This window comes from Nematostella vectensis, chromosome 9, assembly GCF_932526225.1.
Source record: "Nematostella vectensis chromosome 9, jaNemVect1.1, whole genome shotgun sequence".
Taxonomy (NCBI): domain Eukaryota; kingdom Metazoa; phylum Cnidaria; class Anthozoa; order Actiniaria; family Edwardsiidae; genus Nematostella; species Nematostella vectensis.
Genome location: NC_064042.1, coordinates 14,910,965 through 14,929,544, shown reverse-complemented (window position 1 = coordinate 14,929,544; position 18,580 = coordinate 14,910,965). Strand labels below are relative to the sequence as shown.

Genomic DNA, 18,580 nt, shown 5'->3' with positions numbered 1-18,580 from the left:
GACCCGAACAATATGAAACACTGAAAGTTTCATACAACAGTCTAATTAAGGATATTAATGAGCATGTGAAAGCTAAAAAAGTCACTTTAGAGTTTTTTCTTGGGGGTGATTTGAAATTTTTGCTGCTTTCAATGGGTCTCAGTGGTGCCACTTCTGATTATGCTTGTTTGTGGTGTATAGTTCACAAGCCTCAGAGGTGGAATATGAAACATGAATCAACTGCTCACTGCGAGTATGTAGTGAAGAAAGCTAACAGGCGCCTTTACGCAATAAGGCAACTCAAGAAGAGTCGTGTCCCACAAGGGGACCCCTTGTTAGCATTTACTGCTGTCTCGTGCGCTCTATCCTGGAGTACGCATGCGTAGTCTTTGCCAACCTTCCAAAATATTTATCGCAAGATCTGGAGCGGATCCAGAGGCGCGCTTTGGCTATCATATTCCCATTTATCCCCTATGCGGACGCGCTAGCCAAGGCTGGTATTCCCACCCTTGAGGAGCGCAGGAAAATAGCATGCAGTAAGTTTATCCGTAAGGTCACTCCTGACAATCCACTCCATCTCCTAATACACAAACGCATAATTAACCAGTCCTCGCACTACAACTTAAGACCTAAAGACCATGTCACTCTAGCAACCAAAACCGACAGGTTCGGAAATTTTGTTAGCGTAAAGTTTGCAACCTCAGGCTTGGAGTGAATTATCAATATATCATGTGTAAATTATAAGTTAATTATATATTTATATGTATGCGTAATTGACCGTCACTGTAATTCAGTCCATGGACTGCGAAAGTGAAAAATAAACTAATTATTATTATTATTATTATAACATACTACAACTCAGACACAATGAAAAGAACAATCAAATCACTTAAGGAGTGGTGTACAAAAAAGAAAGAGAATTATTGTTGTATCAACCCACCTTTATTTGAGATTGAACTAGATCATGTCATTCTGGATGAACTGCATATGATGTTAAGGATAACAGACAGGCTGACAGAAAATTTGATTATTGAAGTAATGGAAAAAGACAGCAAAGAAGATATGCACAAACCAAGAGGAGAATGTAAAGGCATAGGCCTTGATAAGCTAATTAAAGCAATTAATGACATTGGCATAACATTTAATGTGTGGGAAAAACTGAATGCAGATGGAAAATCAAGTAAGCAGAAAGACTGGACAAGTTTAGTTGGCTCTGACAAAAAAAAGCTGATGAAATTTCTTCCTGAAAAGCTGAAATCCATGAATATACTCTTTGATGAAACCAAGTCTGAGGTCATAAAGCTTTGGGAAGACTTCCATTCATTATACCTGCTGATATGCTGTGCAAATGCTGATGAAACTACACCAGATTCTATTCACCAAAAGACCAAAGCATGGATAGAATTATTTTCCAAGCTTGGTGCGAAACGTGTTGGTTATGGTAATGCCAGGGTGACCCCATACATGCATGCAGTTCCATACCACATACCCCAGTTTATCTTAAGTCATGGGCCAATCATACAGTTTTCAGGGCAAGGTGTGGAAAAAAACAACGATGATGCTAAGCGCATATACTACCAAAAGTCCAATAAATGGGATGCAGCTAAGGACATTCTGCTTTTGGAGTCTAGGCAAAAATCTCTAGAGCACCACGAAAGAGAGAAGAGAAAATATGTGAAGCGAAATGAGGAATGGTGGAATAGCAAAATTTTAGACTCAAGGAAAAGAAGAAGGAACACAGAATCAAATTATACTGCAACTACGAGTAACACTCTGGATGAATAAACATTATAAGTAGCAATAACAATGCTATTAATAACAACAGTACAATAAATTGTCATGTAAATAATTTTAAAACTATTCAACATTTCCTTGGTGATGTTATAACAATTTCTTTGTATATACATATATTATTCTATTGAGTCATATATTATTAAATCCTATGAATGATAAAAAAATATATTATAAAAAAAATCAAACAAACAAATTGTGCTGATCACAAGCTTTCCTATTTAAAGTTATAACTATTTTTTCTACAGGAGATGTTGGGCTCTTTTCTAATTTCCCACATGACACTATGTAGTAAGCTTTTGTGTATGAAAGGACAGTTTTGATTTTGATGGGGAAATCCACTGTAATTCCTTGTCCATGTTCATCCAGGCAGTAATACCAATACACTGGAAGGCCAAATCTTTTGAAATCAGATTTCTCATAAAACATAGACTTCTTGTCAGCAGCTAATTTACCACAGCCCTTAAATATGTACCTTACTATGTCATGATCAATACGGATTTCGGTGCTATGTACAGCTTTTACTGCCTTGGATTTCAAGATGCTTGTAATCCCCTCCAAAAACAAAGCTGATGCATTTTCTAGTCTTTCAGGTGTTATTACAGGGAATAGGTAAGATCTGAAAGTTCAAAATACATCAAAAGATCAGAAGCTATGACTTCCGGAATTTTTTATTAATATTTTTTAAAAAAAATCATTGAGGAGTTATTTCAGAATATTCACCTAATCAAAGCTTCTGTTAAATGATTCGCTGGCTCCCAAGTACTAGTCCAAATCGGCCAATTTTTCCACTTCACTAGGTACTCTTTATCCCCCTGTATCGAAACAAAATACAAAAATACAGCAATCAATGGAAATTCGGTGTACAATTCCTTTTGAAATCAAACCAAAAATGTGAGTTTCCAATTTATATTTTAACAAAATTGGGATTCTACTCAAATAAAAAGGTTTGCTCGAGCAAACTATCACTTACGTTTCTGGAGGTAATTCGCTGACTTATTATCCTTTCCACATCATATACCTTTGATCCACTTTTATACTTTCGTTTTCTTTGAATAATGTTTCATCTGCCGATTTTAATTTCGATTTTCAGTGCTTTATAATCAATTCTTCTTGATCTCTGTCTTCCCTCCGCCATTTTGTTTTGGGTGAGCTGATATTCCGACGCATGCGCAGTAACGCCTAAATGAGACCGCTGTCAAAAAATACCGCCTGAACAAAATGTCCATGATTTTTGGTAATGCCTCGAATTCTAACTCCAAAAAAATAATAACGTGTTGAAGGAATTTGCTTTTGAACTTGCGCCTATCATGGCAGACATCTATAACGCTTCTGTTTGAGAAAAAATGAGTTTTTGTGTATCATACCACCTTAAAACATGAGAACAAACAGAGGAAAACAAATGATTAGATTAGTATCCTTACCAAACAGAAACAGACAACAGATCAATATTGGCTTTATATGACAAAGAAAGAGAGACATTGACGTTTTTGTGTGTTTAGCATAAAATTTGGGACAAATACAGCATAGACAGAAGATAAAGAAAAGAGAAAGACTTTGGGTATTCCTTGGTGTTACGGAGAGCTTTGTTTTTGGTGCTCAAGGCCTTTGTACTCTATTTCATTGTCTCGTTTAATCCGGCAGCCAAATGCGATTTTTTTATATAACCTTGCAAGTGCTTCCATACAATGTTTTAATGTCAATTCTTATTAGACATAGACATGATGCTGAACAATAATCTGAATGATGACAGCCAATCACCCTTGGGCATTAGGAGTTATGCAGGGACAAAGAAAATGCGCAGAAACCACAGGGTACCCGCGTCATGATTTCCCAAATATATATATCAAAGTAACTTATCTTGGTACTTTTAACTCTAAAATGGAACATTCTCACCTTTATTGATCAATGTAAAAGTCTATGTTCGAAAGTCTGTACCACAGGGTACCCAAGTCCCAAAATCGAAATTTGAAACATATTTTCAATAGAAAATGCTCATTCTAAAAAAAAAAAAACACTCATTACTATAAAAACACAGCTTGGTGGCATCACTCGATCACCTATAAGTGTTATAAGGTATCAATCACCTATTCTCCCTGTTTGCTGAAAGTTTTCGTTATAGAAATGGGTTACCTGTGGCGAATCATGGATGCCTCATATTAACACATTTCTGTAATATTTGTAACAAATGTACATTTTAGATAGAACAAGTTCATAGATATAACAGAAACACCTTCATCACATGTTGTAAACTGATACCTGGCCTGGTGACTAGTTCCCAGGGCTACTCACAATCCAAGATGGCGACCTCCATGGCGACCATTGGTTCTCTGTAAGTATTTCTATTTAAAATCGCTTATTTGCTTGATTTGTTCAGTATAAATCATCGTTATCTATGTCGAAATTGTTTCATAGCAGTTAGGAAAAGGCGAAATTAGGGGTTATTTTTTTTCCTTTTGAGTTAAGTCCTAAGAGAGAGAAATTAAATTGATCACAAAAGCCAACCACTTGGCTGTTACATTGACTAAGCAATGTTTATAGTTTTGTGGACCGCTTCTAACTTTAGCAATTTTGTCATGTTTCTAGATTAACAAGAGTTGAGAGTAATTATGGCAAATAAATGAAAAATTTGTCTACAGATAGTATTTTTATGTATTTACTCGAATTTAGAATTGATTTGTATAATTGATTGGAATAACCGAGTTGGGGTGAAGGAACGAGGTCAATCAGCAGTACCCCCTATAGGGGAGCATTAGCTTGTCACGAGTTTATCGCGTCGCGTGCTTCAGTCGCGTGGAGTCTTCAACAAGACAACATCTAAACTTTTTGAAGGTGAGTTTTTTCCTTTAATATGTCTTCTAGCCTGCCTGTAGCACTGATATTGGGTCACTCCTTTGTTAAGCGCCTAATTTCCGATATCAAGAACAAAACCCCATTGTTTTTTCTCCCTTGATCTTAACCTAAAAGATCGGACGAGTGTTCGCATTCATGGTGTTGGGGGCCGTACAGTGCCAAAGTTATGGAAACACGATTTATCATATGTTTCGCGTATTAATCCCGACATAGTTATCTTAGATAATTGGCACTAATGACCTTTCGGTCGAAGATCCCAACGTCGTAGCCACCTCAATAGAGGTTTTAGTTCGCTATTTACACGATCATTTTGGTCAGCGGTCAGCGAAGATGGCTGCTGAAAAACCGGCTCTGTAATTTTCAACCCATATGTGGCCTTAAATCCGGGAAAATCTTCGCCATCTTATGTTAAAATTATTTGTATTACATGAAGTTGTCTTCTTATACAGCATACCAAGATATTTGACTACATTTTGAGGAAAAAACGCTAAATCATGTCGCTATTTGGGCGCAAGCACGACCGAAGTGGAGATGAAAGCACTACACCCACGAAAACCAGCAAGAAACAAGACCTAGAGGAAACACCGATGAAACAGAATTATTCTAACACTGATGATGATCAAGCCTCATCTTTTTGGGTTGGCCTCTTTTGGAGGTCAAGATGAACTCTTGGATCGAAGGGAAGTTACATTCACTGGTAGCCACAGTAGCCACAGAAGAGTCTCTCACAGAGGCAATCGGCCTCAATGAATTCAAAGATGATCTCATGAACGAGATCGAAGACAAATTTGGCAAAAGTGAACAATATTCTAGGCGAAACAATATCAGGATTGGGGGGATCCCCGAAGATGATTCGGAGGAACGCGAGCAAACAGATGGCAAAGTGATTAACCTGATAAAGGAAAACCTAGGAATCACAATATTACCAACAGATATATGCCGATCTCACCGCACTGGCAAAAAGAAAGATTCTAAGCCACGGCAAATAATTGTAAAATTCACCCGCCACAACACCAAACTGGAAGTTATGAGAAAACGAAAAGAACTTAAACAAAAGAAATCAAGCATCTTTATTAACGAAGACCTAACCCAACAACCCCGTCTAAAAATGGTAAAACTGTTGAAAGATGAAGGGAAGGATTTAATTTCCAAGAGCTGGAGTGCAGATGGAATAATCTTTGTGCGTCTTAACAAAAATGAAGCAAACGGCAACAACATCAAATTTCTTTTACAAAAGTAAAAGAGATTCAAGCTTTCCTAGCACGAAAATGAACACCTCCGGAAGTAGAATAAATGGCATTGGCAAGTATCCATGAACTTATTAATAGGCCACATTAAGTTGGATACACTTCTTCTCTTTTTGTTCCTGTTTTTTTTACTATCGTATGACAGTAGGTATATGTGAAACATGCACAAAAAATGTCAACATAAGTTTCTAGTATGCTCAATATGCAAACATAATTATCATCTTAAATGCGTCAATTCAAATCAAGTTGTTCCACAGCTTAATACCGGATGGTTTTTTAATCAGTGTCTATCAGCTTCACTCCCGTTTACACACTCTGAAGAAATGGAATTTCAAACAGATATCAACAACTATAACCTTAATGCCAATCTAGCCGAATTAAATAACAAATTTATTAATCCTTTTACTACAAATTCTTCAAATGAAGGACCAATTTCTAATATTGACCCAGACCAATATATATTCAAAGACAACAATGCACAGCAAAATTGTAATTATTTCTTGAATCATTAGCTTAATGCTTATATATCTAAAAAGTCCATTAAGGCAGAAAATTGTTTTTCTCAACTTAATATTAATATTAGAAGCATAAAAAAGAATTTTTCCAAGCTAAAACAAGCCATTGATTCAATTAACTTTAACTTAATGGTCATTTGCTTGAGTGAGACTTGGCTAGATCTAAATAGTCCAGTAGACTTATTTAATATAACAGGCAAAACATTTCATTACAACAACCGAACCCACAAAGATGGAGGTGTTGGAATATACATAGAAAAGGATCTAGATATTAAACACCGACCTGACCTAGACAATATGGATGACGATATGGAATGTATATTCAAGGAGATAAACGTCAAAAAAGGTAAAAATATCATAGTAGGCTCCGTTTACAGGCCCCCTAAAGGAAACGTTAACTCTTTTATAGAAAAATTCAATAAAATCCTAAACATCATAAATCTTGAAAATAAAACCCATTATACTTCTGGAGACTTTAATATAAATCTGCTAAATTATCAAAACAAATGAATTCACCATATAAATCTGCTAAATTATCAAAACAAATGAATTCACCAATACATGTTATACCCATTTCTCAACTCCTCAAATAACGAAACCAACTCGAATAACCAATCACTCTGCTACATTGATTGACAATATCATTAACAACAATTTCCAAAATAATATTCTTTCTGGTTTACTATATATTGACATTTCCGACCATTTACCAACATTTACAATTGCTTCAACGGCCTCTCTAAATAGTAAAGATAAACATACTTTAATTTTCAAATATATTGATTTTCCTTCAACTTTCACATTTTCATTTATCCACCCTCCATATTTAATTCTACCATACAAATTAAATATTTTTAAATTAACAGAACAGTATTTAATTTCAACATTAAAATAAAATAAAACAGGAAAACCAAAGAATCCATAAAAAAAAACTCAAAGACTGGAAAACCTCATTAAAACCTTACAAAAAATCACTGAATCAGCAACAAAAGGAAAACCTACTCCATGTTAACTACCTAGCCTCAGCAATTGAACAACTCTACATCCATCTATCAAATCGAAGACGACCACAAGAAAGATACAGAAGAAAGAACTTACAAAATCAAAGGAACAAAATACAAATCTAGGATAATTAGAAGAATTGACCATATAATTTGTAACCATAACAGATATATTTATCATATAAAAGATAAATTTAACTTAATTAAAATACGTCTTAGCTCTAACCTAAAATCCAAACATAAAGCCCAACTTAAAAACCTTATCGATAAAGAATATTTTAACTTACAGACCTCAAATAAAATACATAATTTTAATATTTTAAATTCCCAAATAGTATTTTAGAATTACTTAACAAAGGTACTTATTTCATTCCAACTAATCTCAACATAAACCCTAAAGAAACTAAAAATACCATTAATAAAGAAATTAATGTAACTCTATCTAAAGTAATTTTCAATACTCATCACTCAACCAAGCATAATAAATCTAACAAATTTTCTAAATCTAGACCTAAGCCATATCCTATTATTAACCCAATAAGACTACTTAAAAGCCGGTTAACTAAACCTAATTTTAATTTACATATTATAAATTATTTTCACGATACAGAACTCAACAACATTACAAAAGAACAGACGAAACTGATACATGAATTTACATCCCTAGTACCAACAACTTGGTTTGCTAACGAATACAAACGACAACTCTCTGATACTGTTACATACCAATGCATTGACAATTATCGCAGGCGAGTGTAGCTTGCGTACATCCGTTTGACAACATGGAACTACATTCCTAATAGTTTAGTAAGTCGCACGTAAAAAAACTACAAGATAATAACAACAAAATCTAGGGAATATAAAGTGAAATATAGAATAGAATATACGTTTAGTGACCCTGTCACATTTCAAGATATTTTGTACTTCACTGTTAGCAAAGCGGACGTTATCTTATCAAATCAAAAATAAACATAGAATGATCAAGCCGGCTATAACGTGAAGCAAGGGAAGGTTCCGCTGGACAAAATCTCCCACAGAAGTAACACTGTTCGAATATCAGATTGTCCAGCGGGGCGTAGACCTCACTATTAATCCCCCTGAAATTGCCGTGGATGTCTTGAGGGAAGAAAGAACATATCTTCGGCACTTGGAGGCAAGTGCGCCACTAAACCGATTATTTCATTTTTTGTAGTTTAGATTATTTATTTTTTGTAGTTTAGATGCTGATATTTGTTTCCGGGTGAGGTAAAAAATTACGTTTTTAGGTCTTCCGAGTTTGGGAGAACTGTGACCTCCTATTCGCAAGAATTGGCAGGGTCCTACGGAAGGACTTAAAACCTCTGCAAAAAAACATGCCGGAAGAGCAAGCCGCGGTCATGACTGTTCATATGGCGCCCGGCTGGCAACCTGGCTGGCTAAACGACCAGGTAAGTAGAGACATTATCTTTATAGTTAGGGGGGGTGTTGGGGATTGAATTCCTTCCATAATTGCTGCTCTGCAATTATTTCATATCGTTTTTCTTGTAGGTTATTGACGCCTATTTATCTTTGATGGAGGAGCAAAAAAAAGGAAATGGTGGGGTGTGTCAGTCGTCGCCTTCTTGATCACACAGCAATTATTTTAATCAAATTGGAATTTGACGTTCCTTTTTAGTGCAGCGATCTCTTTCATACCATGTGTTTAGGTGCCATGACAAGGATTGAAAGGATTTCTCGAGGTTTTCATCCTATAATCGCAAATGAAAAAAAGCGTTGTTTTGATATACTGTACAACTCGAAATGATAAAATCCATACCCCTGCGACCATGTAATATCCTCTAATGTTCTATCCAACAGAAAAAAACAGTTATCACAGGAACTTGTCATACGTTCAACTCCATCGAGAAAACAGGAAAATGGAGATCGAATGTAAGAATCAAAAGCAAGAAATGAGATATAGAGAAATAAAAAATTGGGATATAAATATTTTAAAATCCGCTTCTCGTCATCTGTAGAATAGCACGCGAGGATGCAATGAACAACGTTTTCTGTTTCCGTTAGGTAAATCTATCAAAGTACAGCAAAGTGCTTATCCCAGGGCAATTCGACGCTACAAATCACTGGCAAGTATGTGTAAGTAAGCATTAAAAACGAGCAAGGGTGCTTCTAGGATCTAGGAACTCGATGGATTTTCGTGCATTTTCTTGGCATATTAACTTAATCTTGATGAGCCAAATGGTAGAAACGATTTAGGTATATCGTATTTGTTTGAATCCCTGTAAGTGTGAACAGTAGCTTATTACTATCCACTAAGTAGTAAATATGGATATAACTGAGCGCGCTATCACTCGCACTCGTTTTAGGTCGTTGATCTTGATGAGGGCACAATTGCTTTGGTGGACCCTATGTCTTTGGAAACTGACATGGACAGTGTCGTTTTTAATGAGATGAGGTAAGTTACAACAGGCGATGGAGGGGGGGGGGCAATGAAGTAGGTGGTTGTTGTTAGGTCGGAAATAAAACGAGTAGTGATGATAAGAAAATGTGTAAAAAAAACAGTGTCAGTGTTTACTTCCGTTTGCTCCATCAGACAATTTCTAGAAAAGAGAGAAGGAAATAAAGGCAAAGTGGAGTGGCGACAAAAATGGATTGCTCATCCACTACAGACAGATTGTGTCAGCCGTGGGGTTTTCATCTTAAAGGTGTATATTCAATTCCTTTTGTTTTCCTGTAGCTATTCGAAAGCAAATATACGATGGATTCTCCTAATATATAAGATTTCATAACTAAGAATGAATGACAAATTGTCAAAGTATTTTGTTTAGAAATCGAAAGCTTTGCAGTAACAGATGGCAAACTTGAAAAGTAAAAGTCTTCTAGCTGGGTTCTAGAGTTCTTTTAGACTATGTTTGCTGTTTGTGGCTGGATATAAAAAAAATCGCAATCCCGACAACGCTGTCTCCGCGATTCACGATAGTTTTATCCCGAATAGAACAATTATCATAAAAACGGTTAAAACGTCTCTGTTGACAAATGTTCCCGGATTCGCCGCGTATCCGGGATAGTTTGACTTTTTGTAGACAATATCTTGAAATCAACGCGTCTGAAATGTAACTGGCTGAGGCGAGCGCAGAACTGCGCTCTCGTAGATTGTTATCGATTGAACACACACAAATTTACCGTAATAAACGATTATCCAACAAGTAGTAAACAAGTAGTGATCGGTAGTACTACTACCGGTTTCAACCAATAGGAAAGCAACATTTTCACCACGTCATGATGACGTCGCAACAGCGGAAATTGCTGATTCCAGTAGGAAGTTGAGTGAGAGAGAGTTCTCGATCTGGCTATGCCGAAAGCTAAAGATAAAAATCGAAGGAGCGGAAATGTGTTACGATACCTGGCCTGTTGTGGAAACGAGGAAAATATGTCTTCGTTTCTTAGTGCAAACGTGGCTGCTGGTTCTAGACTAGCCGCCGAGAACGAGAGCGAAGTACACGTGAGGGCAACAGCGCGCAGTTACGAACTGTGCCTCATAAGCCTCGAGGACTTCGCAAAAAATGAAGGCGACCGTGGTGTTCTTTTCGGGCCCGATAAGAGGCCCTTCCTCGCGGCCACTACAAGCACCTTCATGCGTAAGTTTATTGTTACTCATGTGGAGTGCGTTGTCCCTGTTTAATTGTAGGTTAATAGGTAAGGTTAAGATCTTAATTGTCTGCATTCATTGACCCCGAACCTTGCACGTGTTTCCTACAATTTATAAAAAGTGTCCTGCCTTTATTGACCGCCAAAATGTAAGGTTCTTTTAGTTTTTGTTTAATTTAAAAATGGTATACATTCTCTAGACCCGTTTTAGTAAGACTTCGTCTTAGCACTAGCAAATCCACCGAGTGGCGAGAAGCGCTTAACCAGAATTCCATAACACGCTCTCTCGTTATCCAAAAATATATACCTAAAAAACTGGTCTCATCGTGTGAAAACAAACTTGAGTTGATATGTAACCAGAACCTTTAATTAATCTACAAATTTCGCGTGTTCAACTAAGGCAAGCGGTATTGGTATTGTTCGGGGTTCTCTTTTGAGAATGTGTGATTCAGGAAATAATAAATACCCCTCCCACAGGGGTCCGAATTTCCAGTAAATTTCAACCCTCAAGCCCTCTGAATCTTATAAAGCAATTATACATTTTGATTTTGCAGAATATCTCTGTGAACCAAAAAAGAGGAAAATTGGCTCACTGAGGTGCAAGGGATTAAAGCCGCCTTCATTTGAAAGGCCATGAGGCAGCATTTAGGTAAGAACCATTAGATTATGCAGCCTTTAAGTTGTGCTGCAGTTGTTTTCTTTTTCTTTAGTTCTTCCAGACATTTGAAATCATACCTAACTGCAAACCACCATTAAGCCTTTCTAGTGAAAACAAATTGTGAATAACCACAAGAGACCAAACGCAAGCAAAAGTACAAGAAAAACGAAAAATTTTGATATATTGCCCTTGTGCTTCCACTGATTGTTGTGACGACTAGTTTCACAGATAAATTACATGCTTTCGTCTGCACCATAGCTGTTGCAGGCCTGAAATCATTGGGGGTCACAAAGAAGAAACAGTAAGAAAACAATAGGGGGCACAGCCACGCCCCTACTGGTCATTTCCTTGTAACTTTTTTTAAGATATTTGGGTAGGGGCATGTGCCCCTAGTGCCCAACCCCCTGCTATCCCTACAGCAAACTACATCCAGCATCTGCATAGCATTCTGTGTAAATATTGCTTTTGGCACTTGAAAGTGAAACCCATATCTTTGTGCTATAATTTTTCTTTTAGATTCTGGTTCCAGAAATTTGGCCATGTTGGACCATACAAGGAAACAGTTTTCAGGGCAGATGATAACACAATAATTGATGTTGTCCCAGAGGGGAATCCTATGGAGGATCCAGGTATTAATATTTCAAATGAAAGCTGTGTGTCATGATGTCAAATAAAATGATTCCACAAAATGTTAAATCATTGCAAAATTATTGTCATGTGTTGTAGGTGTCAAGCAGACAATCCGTCAGCTCTCTAAAAGAGCTAAGAGGCCCACAGCTGGAGATGTTGTTCGAGGTATGAAACCATACGAACCCAAAAAGGCGCCACCATTTTCCATTTTGGATATGGTCCGTATGAAGAACTACTGCTTCAAAACAATTGAGGTAAGTAGTTGCAATAAATATGATGGTCTGGTTGCAAAAAATACTTACCGTACTAATCATTGCTGCTCATTTCATTTAGGGTTTCAGAGGTTTGTGGTTATAGACAGTAGTAATTTGTGCTTTGTGTCTTGTGACCACTTGCAATGATAAGCACTCCAACTCGCGTTTCCTCGCGTTATAGCCGGCTTGATCATTCCGAGTTTATTGTTAAGCGACCAAAGATGGATATTTGTATGTTTACAACGACTTTGTCCATGGTAGGGATAGCAAAAGATAATCGAAAGCAAAGTAACAATCCGCCGTGGCCGATTAAGGCTTCAAGCTACCAGTTGAAATTGTAAACTAAAGCAAGGACTCTTCTGGGATAAAAGGTATTTAAAGAATATCATAAACTCCGAAAATAAAAAAAGTCATTATATTGGAGTTAATCGATTAACTCTAAGCAGGAGATACACGAAGGATGTTCCAGTATTTGAGAACACTGTTCTTAACGCGCCAAAACAATCCCGCCAAATTAGCACCCTTCAAGTAAGCTAAAAATAATACACATATCAAACACAAAAAGTATCAATTTGAGAAACTATAATAACAAAAGAAGACCTGTGGAAATAATGTTGCTTCTTTTTAGCTTATTGTATTTAGTCAATATTTTCGTTCAGACTTTCAAAGGTTTTGTTTTACCTTTCGTTTGAGAATTAACAAAGGCTTTTACCTTTGCTGAAATGTAATAACCAGATATTTATGTCATACAGAGTAGTCTGATTATTGTATGTCAACACCTCCTTGATGTGACCGAGATCTATAGCGTCTGATTAGCTCCAACGGCGCAGATCTGCGCCGTGCAAACCCCAAATCATAGCTCGATAGCTGATTGGTTTAACCTTGAGCAAAGCTGCGTATGGGGTCAGGACCCTAAGATGTTTTTTTTTCCAGTTTAGAGTCGATCTCTGTTATTCATTTTCCTGGGCACTTAAAACCTCGAATTTTGGGATGCCTTGAAACACACAGTACTCTCACCAATTTTCCGCCATTTTGAATTTACACTGTAGTTCAAGGAGAGGGCTTTTAAAAAATAAAAAAAAATAGTTAACTTATCCTAAGAGATATTCAACAGAGAGTCACATGAAGTACATAAAAATAGAAATCCAGAATCTTGATCCAGCTTTAGGTGTTTAATGAGTTGTTCTTGAAAGAAATTTTAGTCCCGTTTCGTAGACATCGGTGAGGATCGTCGAGTACAATCACTTCGAATTGAACTGAAGCGCAAGCAAGAGTATTCAGAATACTTTACGAGTCACTAGAAAACAGTAACTGGTCCAGACTCCGTATTTGTGCTTGAAGATGAGCTCTGACAAGTATTTGATCGCCCTCATAGCGGGGAAATGAAACCAAAACACACTGAAGATATCGGCGACAGAGATTGCGTTACAGAACCACAGGAATCCCGGATCACGGCGTCCATTGTACAAATCAATAAAAAATCTTTTTTTTGTCTACTTTGTCTATTGGTTGCTTTGTGCGATATGTTCGATTGAAACTTATATAAAGTATGATTTTTATAATGATTGTAATATGAATGAATGCATACACCCCCGTCCAATGAGTTCCCCCCTATTTGGCTTTGTCCCAATCTTGACGGAGATGCGGATAGTGTGAGAGAGAGCTTTCAAGAATGGACTGCACGTGTGCCTTCTTGGCGTTGGTTGGAGGCGAGTGCGGCCCAAGTGTCCAGTGTTACACTTGATGCTTGCGATAAAGATGTTAGAGGGCATTTGCGCTTTTTTCGCATCTTTGATTTGGCGCGACTCCGGACCAAGCCAGAACTTTTCCTTGCAAGAGCAGGTGTTATACGTGTAAGGTTCCTTCAGTATTTAAAAAAGTTATCAAATTACTCTGCTTATGCAGGTAGCATAATGATGTGCTTACGCAGTTGGTAAGGACAACAGGACAGTTTCTAATTATAGTTCCTAATAAAAAAAACAGTGATCTTCTTAGATTCTGTTATCTATCCCAACGGCATTGTTTTGAAAAATTTTCGTTTACCAGCAGTGCGTGGCCTGCTATCCCAGCTAGCTCATCCGAAAGGCAAGACATCCACCTGCACCATATGGATGTGAAGCAGTGCCAGCATCCGAACCTTTGTTAGAATCACAATATTTGTTCTCTTGCCCCAAAGATGGATGACAGAAATCGTATCAGAGGTACAGTTCTCTCGAGAAACATCTTCTATACGGTAAATGCGACATTCATACGGAAAAGTGTACACTTCTAGACAGGGCAAAAAGGAGGTACGGCGAGATGCTTCATGTGAAAGCCAGGCACAGCTCCAACTACCTGCCACCCTAGAGGCGGAGAATTTCTCTGAGTACTTAGTAACTTATAGCAAACAAAATATCAAGTGCGACTTTTTTTAAATTGATGCGACTTTTTGTAATGTGTCATTGAAATTTGAGCTTTTCGTCCCTGAACTGATACACAGGGCAATGATGATCAAGGAAAAATTATCTTAAAAAGACAAAATCTGGTTATGCGCAATTTGGCCTCACATTATTGGTGTTTTGAAAATCAGTCCGTAATACAAGGAACCTATAGCAATTGTAAGAAATTATGTCATCTGTCTCTATCTGGAATTGCGCGTTTTTCAGGTTTTTCCGCCAAGACAGATTTAGTTAGCTCATGTAGCTGTGCCTGCGACGCGTTCTAGAGGATATAGAAAAACATTATCTTATGGTGTGGAAGAATTCCCTGAAGACCTTTTATTTTCCAATAACGTGATAGCAAAATGATAAGCTTGAGGCTTAAGGACTAGAATTGATGTCCCCGCTGATATTAGCGCATTTGGTAGAGACAGTAAAAAATGCGCTGGGCGCGCAAATGGAAAAAAGGGGTGTAACGTATTGGTCGGACAGCATAACGGCATTACTGGATACAAAACCAAGGTGAGTGGAAGCAGTTTGTGAGGCATCGGGTCAACCAGATTCCGAATATCACGGGGCAGGCTGTCTAGAGACACTGCCCTGGAGAGGTAAACCTGGCAGACATAGGGTCCAGGGGGGGCAATTGCATCGAGTTTTAAAGAGTCAGAACTCTGGTGGAATGGGCCGAAATGGCTGTCGCAACTAGAGAGTGAGTGACCACCCTCCCTTGTAGGGGAAGCACAGACCCCTGAGAGTCTAGTAGAAGAGAAGACCGCGACCGCCTTGAGCGTTGAGGTGAGTGAAGAGCCAAGTATGGCGAGGGTGATAGACATCAATCGCTATATTGAGCTAAACAGGTTATTGAATTGTTTATCTTTTGTGATTGGTGAACATTGAGTTACTTTTTTTTACCAGGTGTTATTCATGCCTAAGATGGAAGGTCTTCATTTGGCCCAAACACATGTTGTATGAACACCTTTGTTCAACAAAGGAAAGAAGCATTCGGCAATTGCAATTACAATTGAGGCCGAGGCGGAGCAGCCAGAAGTGCAGTTCAGTTCACAGATGTTCATGACAGTTTCCATCATCCCAAATCACATTTGCCTACATATTTCTAGAATCAAAATTGTGAGCAATCTCAGAGCAAAACGGGGGGAGCGTGTGCTACGGTTGTTAGAGGCACAAGAAATTCACGAGGCAGAGTTGAGCTGGGTAAGGGTAGCCCAGACAGAGCTTAGGCAACAGAGCAACTACAAACAACTCGAGAGGTAACTGAAACTCGAGACATGTTCCTTTCCACTCTCGTTTTTATGAGCTATAATTACATTTATTACGCCTTGGATATTGGATGGCTGCAATTTACTATCATCAATAACGTCGAGGATAAAGCCACTACATCAAAAACGGGTCATCATTCCTTTTAGATTCAAAGCTCTAAGGAGCCAAAAGAGAAAGCAATGGAAGTTAAGAAAACATATTTGTCGGGAAAAACAGTGCCCTGCTTTATCATAAGATTTACACCTTCACCAATGCTTTTTTAGAAAAATTTAAATAAGTTGCCAGTTGAGAAAACAGATATCATTGTAAGGCTGAGGGGTCTGATCGGAATTGAAGCCAGGTGATGTGAATTTTTTTTAATGAAAATCTTGCACTTCTTCATCCTATGTCTTCAAACTGATGATTTGGAGTCCTCTGTGGACTGACTTATCATCCGTGATCAGCCTTGTTAATCAAGAATTGCTAAGCTTTTGCATTCTCTCGCCAATTCCGGAACAGAAAGTAAGCGCAAGGAAAATTATCACTCCTTCGACAAACTTCAACAACAACCAAAGACTGCGAAAGTTCAGAAAAAAGGCAAACGTCCAAACAATAGGTAACTTGGTCTTCCAATAAATACTCTAGATGGGAGCTCAAATAGGAGACCATATTCAACAATCCTTCTCAGCAATTTTCCACATTCTTCAGCCATATTCCTTGAGAATTTTCACAACAACACTGCCAATTCCATTCAGCCAGAAGAATTGACAAACTCAAACTGTCACTGATAGGCCGAAACATGATTCTCACACTTGCTGAGAGTCATGCTCTGGCTTTATGTCGCACACAAAAACATTGTTGATTATGTTTTCACAGAAAGCGCTGGTACATTCTTCAAGCCTTGACATCAGATCAAAGGCTCAACTTGGCTAACTTGGCTTCCTGCTCTTTTCAATGGCAAAGGCATGATTATTGAATATATTGTTTAACAATCATGTTCAAGAAGTCTGTATTATATTGCTCAGTGTTTAGTATTTATACCTATATTATAATTTCTACATCAAGCAATAATACAATCATTCTAATAATTTTCAACTTCTATATACTTAGTGCGTTTTTTAAATTTTCTATCTTTTATACATACTATAATCAATCTTTCAACCACGGATTTTAATTCATTGTAAAGTACAATATAACTTCATTACTTTTATTTTCTACATCCATACAAAGAGTTATGAAGCACTATTAGATTGTTAAGAAATGAGGCTCATTGCATTAATGCTATTAATATTTAACATGTTGGACAATAATAATTATAAACTATAATTATCTTTATTTGCTAACATATTATTTCCTTGGGTTACCACTCATTTAGTATTTTCCAAACCTTGAGCGGGAGTTTGGGGGTGTGAAAAAATGCCCAATCTTATACACATAGCGGAAAGCAACGCAATAACAGAAATGCCAAATGTCTCTTGTTTCACAGCAAAGCTTGAATTGTGTTTATTTGCTAACTTTTTATTTTTTGGGTTATTAAAGAGAAGAAAAATTTACAGCTCATTTAGTATTTCCAAGACCTTGAGCAGGAGGATGGGGCCCACAAGATGCAAGACTTCTCAAGTTCGTAGAGTGACAAAATGCTCGAAATAGACTCGACACAAAACGGAAAGCATCGGAGTAATAAAACCAAATCAAAAACAATCCCTTCTTGTTTATAAACAAGGAAAAAAATTTGCTTATTTGTAAGGTGCTATTTGCTTAAGGTGGTATTATACAAAAAAATATGAAAATTTTGAAGCAAAGTGTCAAAATTCGAAACATCAATAATTGTAATCTTTATTTACTTCTCAATCATAATTCCAACGATTTATTATAGAAAAAGCCGGTTTATCCCCCCAATCTGCTAAATTGTAATACTGGTGTGCATTTTCCTCCATAGCAACGCCATAGCAACGGTTGTTTATGGTTTGAAAAGCTACTATAAAAGGACGCCATTTTACCCTAGCCACTCCTTCCTTGAGAAATATCGTTTGCTACACTATTATTGTTAGCCGCTGACATAAAACATCTCAGATTCAAGGTCATTCGCCATTTTATACAACAAATGTTCCCACTACAATTTAGTCGTTTTATCAATCATTTCAGGAGGAGGAGACATTTCGCACAAGGGTTAGATATATTTTATTCGCTGAATACAATACTCAGCGAATTGGGAATGCATTTTTGGTTATTTTATTGAGAAATCGCTGACAAAGTATCCTAATTCCCGTGGATAAACTACAAAATTACTATGGAATTGCTATTAGGAGTAACATGGGAAATTTAGAGGGAATGAAAACTGCCATTCATGCAAG

At 37.3% G+C, this 18,580-nt stretch overlaps 2 protein-coding genes and 1 long non-coding RNA gene across 3 annotated transcripts; 2 read left to right on the top strand and 1 right to left on the bottom strand.

Annotated features, from left to right (window-relative positions):
• Positions 1–830: 830 nt before the first annotated feature.
• LOC125572183 lies at positions 831–2,081 on the top strand. Its single transcript, XM_048732266.1, has 2 exons — positions 831–1,766; positions 1,960–2,081. Exon 1 carries the CDS (start codon positions 847–849, stop codon positions 1,762–1,764), a length of 918 nt encoding a protein of 305 aa, XP_048588223.1. The 5' UTR covers positions 831–846; the 3' UTR covers positions 1,765–1,766; positions 1,960–2,081.
• On the bottom strand, positions 1,814–2,848 carry LOC125572184. Its single transcript, XR_007313662.1, has 3 exons — positions 2,744–2,848; positions 2,494–2,585; positions 1,814–2,389 (listed from the first exon to the last, which is right to left on the bottom strand). It is a non-coding gene; the product is annotated as an uncharacterized LOC125572184 (long non-coding RNA).
• A 1,864-nt stretch (positions 2,849–4,712) lies between these two features.
• Positions 4,713–5,863, top strand: LOC116601130. Its single transcript, XM_032376647.2, has one exon. It carries the CDS (start codon positions 5,285–5,287, stop codon positions 5,861–5,863), a length of 579 nt encoding a protein of 192 aa, XP_032232538.2. The 5' UTR covers positions 4,713–5,284.
• Positions 5,864–18,580: the final 12,717 nt, after the last annotated feature.

Excerpts from the sequence above, each read along its gene's own strand:
- LOC125572183 (XM_048732266.1), top strand. The coding sequence starts at position 847 with ATGAAAAGAACAATCAAATCACTTAAGGAGTGGTGTACAAAAAAGAAA.
- LOC116601130 (XM_032376647.2), top strand. The coding sequence starts at position 5,285 with ATGAACTCTTGGATCGAAGGGAAGTTACATTCACTGGTAGCCACAGTA.